The sequence below is a fragment of the Malurus melanocephalus genome, unplaced genomic scaffold (genome assembly GCF_030028575.1).
Source record: "Malurus melanocephalus ecotype Western Australia unplaced genomic scaffold, MMel_1.1 scaffold_354, whole genome shotgun sequence".
NCBI lineage: Eukaryota > Metazoa > Chordata > Aves > Passeriformes > Maluridae > Malurus > Malurus melanocephalus.
In genome coordinates this window covers 203,669-214,178 of record NW_026623586.1, presented here as the reverse complement: position 1 = coordinate 214,178, position 10,510 = coordinate 203,669, and the positions used below count along the sequence as shown (strand labels likewise).

Sequence of the window (10,510 nt, the reverse complement as noted above, 5' to 3'; positions counted from 1 at the left end):
AGGAAAGGAAAGGAAAGGAAAGGAAAGGAAAGGAAAGGAAAGGAAAGGAAAGGAAAGGAAAGGAAAGGAAAGGAAAGGAAAGGAAAGGAAAGGAAAGGAGAAAAGGAAAGGAAAGGAGAAAAGGAAAGGAGAAAAGGAAAGGAGAAAAGAAAAGAAAAGAAAAGAAAAGAAAAGAAAAGAAAAGAAAAGAAAAGAAAAGAAAAGAAAAGAAAAGAAAAGAAAAGAAAAGAAAAGAAAAAATGAAATAGAAGAAAAGAAAAATAAATATAAAATAAAATAGAGCAAAATAAAATTATGCAAAATAATATGAAATTTAAAATAAAATAAAACAAAACAAAATAAAGCAAAATAAAATATAGAAATCTTAAAGATACAAAGAAACCCACTTTAATTGAAGACACAAAAGAAATTACAGCATAAATTGTCACAATCAAAGTTGAAGAGAATTTTCCATTGTCTCCTGTGCCACTCGGTGGGAATTTTCCCAGCCCAGGCAGCTGTAAGGGAGGAGGGGCACCAGGAGTTCTGAGCTCCCATTCCCCCTCTCCCTCTCTTTCTCTGTCAATAAATGTCTGCAATCATATTCCTGAGCTCCAGTGTGATTTCAAGGTTCATCTCTTCCGTGCAGCTCAAACACTAATTATCCCAGCTGTAATTAGTAAGATAATTAAATACTGGCTCACTCATCACTCTACCTTGTGTCGGGTCATGATTCTCCCAGAAGACCTTGAGCAGTTGCTCAAAGCTGATGTTTTGTGGCTCAAACACCACCCGGACGGCCTCGGTGTGCCCAGTCCTGCCTGCAAATTCCAAAGAAAATCAGATTTTATCAGTGACAATTGGCCAGGGCACACTCAGGGTTTTCTCTCTGAGATTCCAAGAACAATCCTTTGGTTCTGTTTCATGTTTTCCTAAAAATATTTTGCTTTAGCATCATCGATACTTAAGGGGTTTTTTGTACAGTATTTTATATTTATGTCAGCTCTAATTAATCTGTTCGTTCAGGCAGGGCCATCATGAAATAAACCATGCAGAGAGACAAGAAGGGAAGACAGTGATGTTATTACAGCAGCTTGTCAGCTTCAAGGAGAAAAAACTAACAATTCTGACAAATTTATAACTGAAAAATTGTAAAATATATAAAATATTCTAAATACAACATTAAAATATGAAAACTTATATATCCAAGTTGTCTTGACAGCATAAAACTGGGTTTTGTTTCTGTGGAGATATGGATAATACAATTGATTATGAAATAATCATCATTATTATAAAATATCAATAATATTGATAATAAAAACAAATGTCAAGGGTGTGTTCACATGAGATAACACAAATAATCCCAAACTGTTTCACAGCATCCAACAGCCTCAAAAGAATGAAAGAGAGTCCAGCTAAACTTTAAATTTTCTGACAGCAAAAATACAAGGAAATCAGCAGATGACACAGCACCTAAACAAATGCTATTCCCATTTTTCAGTTATTTTTCAGAGACAATTTTTTCATTTCTTACATGTTTATGACTCACAATATTATTGAAAGATCCAGCTTCAGGAGTATATGAAGAATCTGGCCACATAATGCACTTACATTTTAATTAATAGTGAGGTTGATGAGTTCCCGGACTTTTCAGGTGAAAAGTCCACTGCACAAAGTGCRTTTTATGTTTTATATCTATCACATATTTTATAATTTAAAAATCAGAAATATCTGTTGTCAATATATATTCGTTGGGAAAAAAATCCTGTTGTTAAATTAAACCATAATAAGTAAATACCAAAAAAACCAAACTGGACAGCCAGATCTGCCTTTTGGTGAGGATATAGTAAGGTCATTGATCACATTAGGGAGGTTTTTATTTCATTTACACCAGCACAAACTCCAGATTTATTCAATTGGTTTCAATGGAGTCAGGGAATTTCATGCAGGGTGAATCTGGCCCAGTGATGGGTCCTGAATGAGCTGTTACCAAACAAGAAAAATCAGAGTTTGTGAGTGTCTGAGGAGGGGTCAATAGAGACAAAAAGAGAAATTTAAATTTAAAAAAAAATAGAGAAAAAATAAAAGTATGTTGGGATAGAGCCACAATGGGGAAAAATGTRATATTATTTTATCAGTTAATGGGACACCTGAAACAAAACCTAAATGAGGCACAGAGAACTGGGCCAGCTGATAGAAGGGATTTGAAAGACTGGGATTAAATTCAGTCTGGAATGTGGAGGACTAAAAGAGGGTGGATGTGGGATATCTGTAATCTAGATTTGATAAAAACAAATTGCTCCCTATCTCAATGAAACAAAGATCTGCTCAATGAGATGAAAAAGGAATATCCAGATTTCCTAGGAGCTGTCCTGCAGGATGTCCACAACTGTGACCCAATTCCCCAATTCCCAATTCCCCAATTTGCAATTCCCCAATTCCCAGTTCCCCTCTGCCTTTTACAGCTCGTTACCTGGAGCCAAATTTGGGTGRTGGGAAGCAGGAAGGATCATCCATTTAAGCAGAATAAAAATACAAGTCAGAGATAATTGGCTTAATAATAAAGAGAAATGRTTCTTCAGCAAGAACTGACAGCCAGCTTAGGTCAGAAGTGGGATTTATTCCAGATTTCGTGGTTTAATGGGGTCTATCAGCAAAAATTACGAGTTTGGTGCCACCCAAGTTGAAAATTCTGTTGTTGGTGGAGACAAAAAAAGGAGAGGGCACAGCCAGTGGTGTGTCCAGCTCCCTCAAACCAACACCAAAAAGAGACTGAGGAGTGGCTGCTGTCCTCAGTGTGTTTATTGTTACTTTTTATAAACCAATGTGAAGATTATGAAAGGTTTTTATCACTCAAACCAACACTCTACAACCAAAACAACACTAAGGAGTGGCTGCTGACTTCAGTGTGTTTATTTTTACTTTTTGTAAGCCGATGTGAAGTTTATGAAAGGTTTCCATTGCTCAGGAGCAAATTGCTTCTCTAAGAGGAAGGGCTTTAGATCACAAGAGAGTTTCCTAAAGAACTTAAAAACAACAGAGGCTTTACCTTTGCTCCTGACTGAGGCAGCAATTACACCTTGTCAACACCGCCTGCTCCTGCTAATCCAGAGGTTCAAAGGATCAACCTCCTTTTTTTCCCAGAATAAGGAAATAATGGTGCCCCTCTGAGAACTGTAGCCTGACCTCATGAAAAATAGCCTCAGATGTGTGGCTAACAGACTGTTAGAATAGATTTAAAATCAATATTCACCCTYGGGGGAAAAGAAAGGAAATAACGCTGCTGGTGCTACCAGATTCACCTCTCATTTTCCTCAAAGCCTTTCCACAATCCAGAGGATTTTCTTTCAGGAYATGCTGTGGTTATTCCTAATAATGATCTTGGCATTGGTGACTTTGTGCATTAGGCTCGAGTCTGAGTGTGAAAACAGAATAGTCCTGTTTTGTTTGTGTTTTACACACTTGGAAAACTACAGTGTCAAACACAGTAGCAACCCAGCTCACCACTCCTCTGTACTGTGAAAAAAAAATTGAAATATTTCTAATCAAACTTTTTTTKTAAGAGTTCTTAAAACAGAGAGGCAGTAATCAAAGAGAAACAATAACCCCACCTGTTCTCCAAAAAGCTGCATGTCTTTAACAAGGAATTCAACAGGSTGACATCGAGGAGCTGCAAGGATTTCAAATTATCAGGGAGCGGTGTGTGACATAAAACTGTTTCCCCTTAGTGCCTCCTCCAGAATTCCTCCTGAAATGTCCATTTATATCGTCATAAATGGCCATTTAGATCATCACCGTGTCCTCAGTTGGCCCACTGCTTTTAATTAGCTGATCTTTAATATCCCACAGCAAAAGTTGGAACAAGTAAAAACATTTCTAGAACCCTCAACATCTGGATCACATTTTTTAAATAATTCATGGAATCACTAAAGATAATTCCATGTGCTGTTCACCGTTCAAATAGAAACCCTTTCTTTATAGGAAATGATCAGATTTTCAGTGCTGGTACTGGGTTCCTTCAGCTCTGGAAGGGGTTTAGCCACGGAAGAACCTTTCTGCAGATGGGAAGACTTCATTACACCGCGGCAGAGAGGGCTGAGTGCCAAGAGCAGATTGTCTGTTTATCCTGGATCCATTTCCCACTTAGAAAACACGGCCGCTCCCGGAGGATTAACCRCGGCGAGCTCGTTCAGCGGGGATTCCAACCCTGGCGGAAACATCCCCGCCAAGAGCAGGAGAAAAAGACATCTGAGTGACACCTCTGMCGTTCCTTTTCTTCTTAATAGCATTTAGATTCTCACCTTCTTAATCGTGTCCCAGGTGAGCGCCCAAGCCGAGGGATTAGGGAAGAGAACTCGTTCTTTTGAACCGCCTGGGTCCAGGGAGAATTAAATTATTATCTCTGGTGGAGTGGAGCAGCTCACAGGAGCTGGCGAGAGATCCTCACCTGTGAGTGCCCCCATCACCTCCACCCAATTCTGCCTCCCGTAAATTAAATTCTACCACGCAAAAATTGTGAAATTGCTCCCTCCTGCATCTGTTCTGCGATAAAAACGGAGCTGGGTGTTTTGAGAAACAAAGTTCTGACTCCAGTAAATCACAGAATCTCAGAATGGTTTGGGTTGGAAGGGACCACAAAAATGGTTTCATTCCATTTATCTGCGCTCAGCCCTATTTAACAGCTTTTCATAACAAGAATGGCTCAGAGTTTGAGGAACAACTTATCCACTGCAGCTCCTGCTCCCCGTGTATTCCATAAAGAATATGGAATTGTTTTCACATCTTTTCAAAGAGTTCTAAGAAGATAATTCCCTTTTTTCTCACCTCTTCCAGGAATTCCTAAACTGCCCCTGTGCTTGTCACACCAGCAACACGAACTCTTTGGGATCACACAAGGGTTTGGGTGGGTTCAGCATCAAAATACTGAGCACCAACATTTTGATATCCCCTTCCCTTTACTTTTTTATCTTCACATCAGCGAGGATGAAAAGAATGTAAATAATCCCAGATCAATAGATTTTTATAAAGGGCCCATGGGAATATTTTTATTTGACTTCCTGCCTAACACTGAGACAACTTCACGGAACAGGTCCCTGTTTTGTACTTCTACACTGGCACTAACTCGTGGCTACTATTTTTTTAACTTTCTTTATATTTTAAACTACTTTAATTACTTTACCAGCACTGAACTAGGAGATAACGCTCGGTTTATTAACCGCTGTCAATTCTGCTTTAGAAAATAACMATACTTTAACTTTTCAGTGTGATCCACACTCCTTTATCCACTTTTATCAAAACATGTCAATCTTCTCCAGCAAGAAGGCAATTTATCACAATGGGCYGGCCAATCCTGCAGTTCTAAATCAAAATAAAGTGTCCATAAATTCTAGAAACTTCCAGAAAATTCTGCCTGGACCATAGAAAATCAAGTGTTTTCTAAGACAATTTCTACACAAAGTAAAACACACAGCAGCTATAGTGTGGTGCATCTAAAGAGAAAATGTTACTAAATTTTATTTATTTGATTTATTAGAGTGAATCACCTAGTAAATGAAAATTTATAAAGATTAGAAAATTTGCTGATGAAACATTGAACTTCTATTTCTGGTGCCTTCTAGAATCACTGCTTTTTTACCCCTTAAAAATAAAACTAATAAAATAAAATTGCCAGGAAAAAATAGGGTTGATGATGCTGGTTTTGGTAATTTTTTCCCAGAAATTCTCACATTTTTTTCAGTAAGCTACTTGAGCAAGATTCAAGAAGATTGGCAGTTTTCACAAAAAATATTGAGTTTTTTTAAAAAATCTGAAAAACGAAAGTACCAAATTAACCTGTTTCTTAACCTGTGCAAGTATTTTTAAAAATAAGTRCTTCTTATTTGGAAGTATTAWTTTTTTTTTTTTWAWWTWWAWWTWWAWWTWWAAAAAAATAAAATTCCRTAATACTTATTTGGAAGTATTTAAAATTATTTAAGAGCTAATAAAAATATAGCTCTACCATTTACAAAAGATTTTCACTGTTATTTGCTAAAATCCTGTGTGTTCTTTAGCAGCAAAATGGGTTTGATAAACAGAATATTGATTGGTTTTGATGAACAAAATATCTGGAAACGAGACCATGACTGCAAATGCTTTTTGTTTGTAAAATGGCTGTACATTGAAGAGCCAATAAAATTGGAAAAATAAATTATACAGGAATAATAAAGGAAAAAAGGAGATGGCAAAACTTTACTTTTTCACTGTGCTTATTATGGGTTATGATTTATAGGTTGAATGTCCACACTGCAAACCCTTAAAAAGGGATTATTTTAGACTCCTTCTGGTCYGGTCCTGTGGACCAAATGCTGTTCCCAGTTGGAGTGTGCTCCTAGAAAAGATATTCTGATTTAATTACATCCAAGTGAAGGGAAAATGTTGAAGATGGGCTTATAATTAATGCCACGGTCCTATGGAATAAAGATCTTGTGAGCCAAACTCCATTTCATCCTCCCATGAAATTACAARTCTGGCTGTAATAAATGTGGGATGTAATAGCACTGATGTAACTTAGGCTTTATTCATGCATTTGACTTATTACTCCATGACTGATTAAAAAATTAACACTCCCCCATATCGATAGCGCACGTGTTAAGTGGATTAAGAATCATCTAAATGACATTTCAAAAAAAAAAAAAAAAGTTGTCCAAAGGGAACAAGACTTGAATGGCAGCATTTTTATCTGCCCTCTGCAGGGACTGCTAAAAAACCTCTTGCTCTTCAAGCCCCTCATCAGGAATTTGAAAGAAATCAAAAGTCTCAATTTATAAATTTTGTGGTACCTCAGATGAGGAGCTGATGGGATGGTCTTACAAAGCCATTTCTTGCTGCGCTGGGGCCACTCAATCAAAAATGTGTTAAAGGTAAAATCTCTCCTGAAGGGAAAAATTGACACAYGTGGTACCTGCAAATGGGGAACAACCTCTGAGGGAAGCACAAGAGTGGAAATAAACATGGAATTTCATTGCAATCCTGCAATAAAAGGGAATAGTGGTTTAATTGGGATGTGTAAGGAAAAAGAGGTTGTAGTAATAGCTCTGGTGAGATCAACCCGGCATTGAGAAATCCTGAAAAGTCATTTTGGTGATAGCCACCAAGTGTCTGATGAATTTATCCTTTCCTAAGAAAACCAGGAGGTTTTTAACTCAAGCACATGAACGTGTCCTCAGGAAGAGGATGCACAAAGGTTCTTTGGGAAAGCAATGGAAAGGCAGATCAAGAGTGGTGGGGATGGAAACCACAGAAATCCAAATGGAAAACCTGTTTTAGATAGGGAAGATGGCCCCTGCTCCATTGCACCACTGGATCTTGGGGTGTTCCTCTAAGCCTGTGTCCCATAAACCACTTCTTCATTTCCTGATGTTTCCAAATTAAATCAGATTTCTTCCTGGGAGACTCACTTCAGTCAAATATCCACTAAACTTAGAGGAAAAAGTGAGAAGTCCTGATAAAACAGTAACTCAATGAAACATAATGATCTTTTATAAAAAAATGTCAAATTAAGTAATGCAGGGAGCCCTTACCAGCCTTAAAAGCTGGGAATATATGAGTGAATTTCCCTCTTTTTCCTTTGTTCATTTGGCTTTAATGAAGCTTCTCTGTGCCAAAATCATCTGTACAAAGAGTTGGGCCTTTTGAGTTATCTTCTTTTCATCATGGTTGATGAGGAAGACTCTGACCCAACCACAGTTCTATGTCATTTTTATATARCRGAGTTTAAAATCTWTTMGTTMMAAAGTTGGGAATAGAAAAATTCCRTAYTCTCWCAGCAAAACAATTCTCATTTAAAGYCCAAATTTAACCCTAAACTGACACATCCAACGGATGGAGCCTTTCGGTGCCAATAACCTGCATTTCCTGACAAATGGGTTATGCAAACCATTCCACTCCCTGGAAGTTGRATGGGATTTGGAGCCTAGAGAAGCTGTGGTTGCCCCTGGATCCCTAAAAGTGTCCAGGGCCAGGCTGGACAGGGCTTGGAGCACCCTGGGATATTGGGAGGTGTCCCTGCCCATGGCAGGGGGTGGSAYGGGATGACATTTAAGGTCCCTTCCCACCCAAACCATTCTGTGATTCTGTGCTTAAAATGATCACATTACAGGAAAGATTTAGTGAGCCACAATTTTAGATTCTGTGTTTGGGCAGAATTCAATCTRGAACTGCTCATCTTAGTTTCCTGATGGATTTTTTTGGCTGAATGAATTGTTTCCTTGGAGGAAATCATGGAATCCCAGAATGGTTTAGGTTGGAAGGGACATTGAACTCATCCAGTTCCATCCCCTGCCATGGGCAGGGACAYYTTCCACCACCCCAGGGTGCTCMAAGCCCYSTCCAGCCTGGCCTTGGACACTTCCAGGGATCCAGGGGCAGCCACAGCTTCTCTGGGAATTCCATCCCAGCCMCTCACCACCCTCACAGCCAATAATTCCTTCCCAACATCCCATCTAACCCTTACTCAATAGCCCAAATAATGAGTTTTGCATGTCTGCCTCAACTGTGACTCGTTTTGATGAAGGCAGATGGAAAATAAGAATTCCCTTTTGGCTGGAAAGGGAGTGATTTTCCAGCACAACCACAAGCAGGCTCAGGAGTAAAGACCCAAATCTTCAGAAAAGACTTTTAGGAGATTATTTATTGCCAAAAATGGCTGTAATATCCCAAAACAAAGCAATATTGGGARTCTGCTCTGGTACAGGAAAGGTTTAGTTGGAAAAATGAACAATAAATACACAAACAACACACCTGGACTTAGAAACCCAGCTTCAATCTATAAAGGGAATTATTTTAATGTCAATGTAACATAAAATATGATTGATTTTTCCTTTAAAAGTTTACAGCTTTTAGCTGCAAAGCCTCYGTGCTACTGTTATGCAACACAAAGAATTTCCTTAAATAAATGGGCATAATGGGAAGCAAAGAATAATCGGGATGTGAGGAACATGTCATGCACTGAGAAGAGCTTTGAAAAGGGATAAATGGAGGTAAATATAATACCTAGGGACATCTATTAATAGCAAGCTGGAGAACTGGAAAATATTGACTAATCTGGAATCGAAAAAAACAAGAAATGAGTGTAAGATATTCTAATATTTAATATTTTCTTTTAGAATGACAAAAAATGTTGTTTTCTCCTTGTCTCTCTAGAATGAATCCAGTACAAGGTTGCTATTCAGAGGAAATCTATGAACAAAGGATTTGGTTTCAGAAATGTGAAAATTCTGACTCTTTCTGAAGCTGGAAACCACCAAAGAACTTAGAAAAAAAAAATTTTGCCGATCTTAAGACCTGAGAACTGTAGACCAGAATGCCAAAAAAATAAGGATAAATTTCTGTATTTGTACTCTGAAAGCTTCTCCTTCACAGCTGACTGCTATTAAACTGCTCTGACAGTTCTATTATAAATATAAATAAGATTGGGGTCATTGTTTCTCTCCTGATTTCCCCAAAACAAATCTGCAAAAAGCAGTACTGGCAACCTGATTTCACCAGAGAGCATCAGAGTGCAAAGAGAAGGCAACAGAGCAAAGTTTATGATGACAAACAAACACTCAGAGGGCAAAAAGGGAGCTGGGATGAAAATTCAGAATTATTTTGCATTAGGCAAACACTTTTAAGTCCATCAAAATTAATAAAACTATTCTAGAAATTTCTAAAAATGCCCAAGCAACCTGTTCGTTGCAGAAGTTCTTAACAGAAACCATTAAAGAACTTTGAAAGATAAAATTTTGGCAATTTATATGTCCAGAACAGCTACAAGACACATAATTAATTAAAATTATATTTGATCATTTCATTTACAGTGCCCTGGCAAAGCTGTYATTCAAAGAGCTTTAGGAATTCTACTGTTTCCTTTAATTATAAATTACAGCCATTGCCCTTCTTCAAGTGATATTCCTGCAAGGTTATCAAGGGAGGGGGCTAAAAATTTGCCCAGTAGAGATATTAAAAACTGCTGTTGAGATGTTAAAAATTGCAGTAAGGTCAGAATCTGGGAAATCAGGAAGGTACAGCCATGGGTGGGTGGTACAAGTRTCTGCAAAGAGCAACAAAGGGCAGCTCAGATCCCAAAAGGTGACAAAATTGGTTGTCTGGGTAATAAAAARACACTTAAAACCCAGAAAAATCTGGTAATCAAATGAGTCTGAAGGCAGAAAATCAACCTGGGGATTCATTTTCACTTCAGTTCCTTGATTGCAACTTTATTTTTCCCAACCACTTTCACATAGGTCCCTGCAAGGAGAAGAATTTTGTTGCGTGCCCAGCACCACCCAAGGCCACATTCCAGAATATCCCATTTCTGATTATGGAAAGTGGAATTCCTCATTCCTGGAATCTCAGCACAAACCCCACTTAGTGATGAGAAGAATTTTCTTAAGGACTTGTGAAAAATCCTCTCCACAAAGCTCATGAASCAAAACCAGATCAAACCCCACCGGCACGACCCAGGCTTGAGACCAGGTTTAAAAAACAAAGCTGAGTAGCTCAATCATTGGCC

The 10,510-nt window shown here is 38.1% G+C and overlaps 1 protein-coding gene across 1 annotated transcript in view; it reads right to left on the bottom strand.

The window, feature by feature from the left end:
* Window positions 1-10,510, bottom strand: part of MSRA (methionine sulfoxide reductase A) — a 232,551-nt gene that overhangs the window by 100,461 nt on the left and 121,580 nt on the right. Inside the window, exon 4 of the mRNA XM_057378335.1 lies at window positions 696-800. Within this exon, the coding sequence (XP_057234318.1) occupies window positions 696-800 (105 nt within the window). The remainder of the gene's footprint in view (window positions 1-695; window positions 801-10,510) is intronic.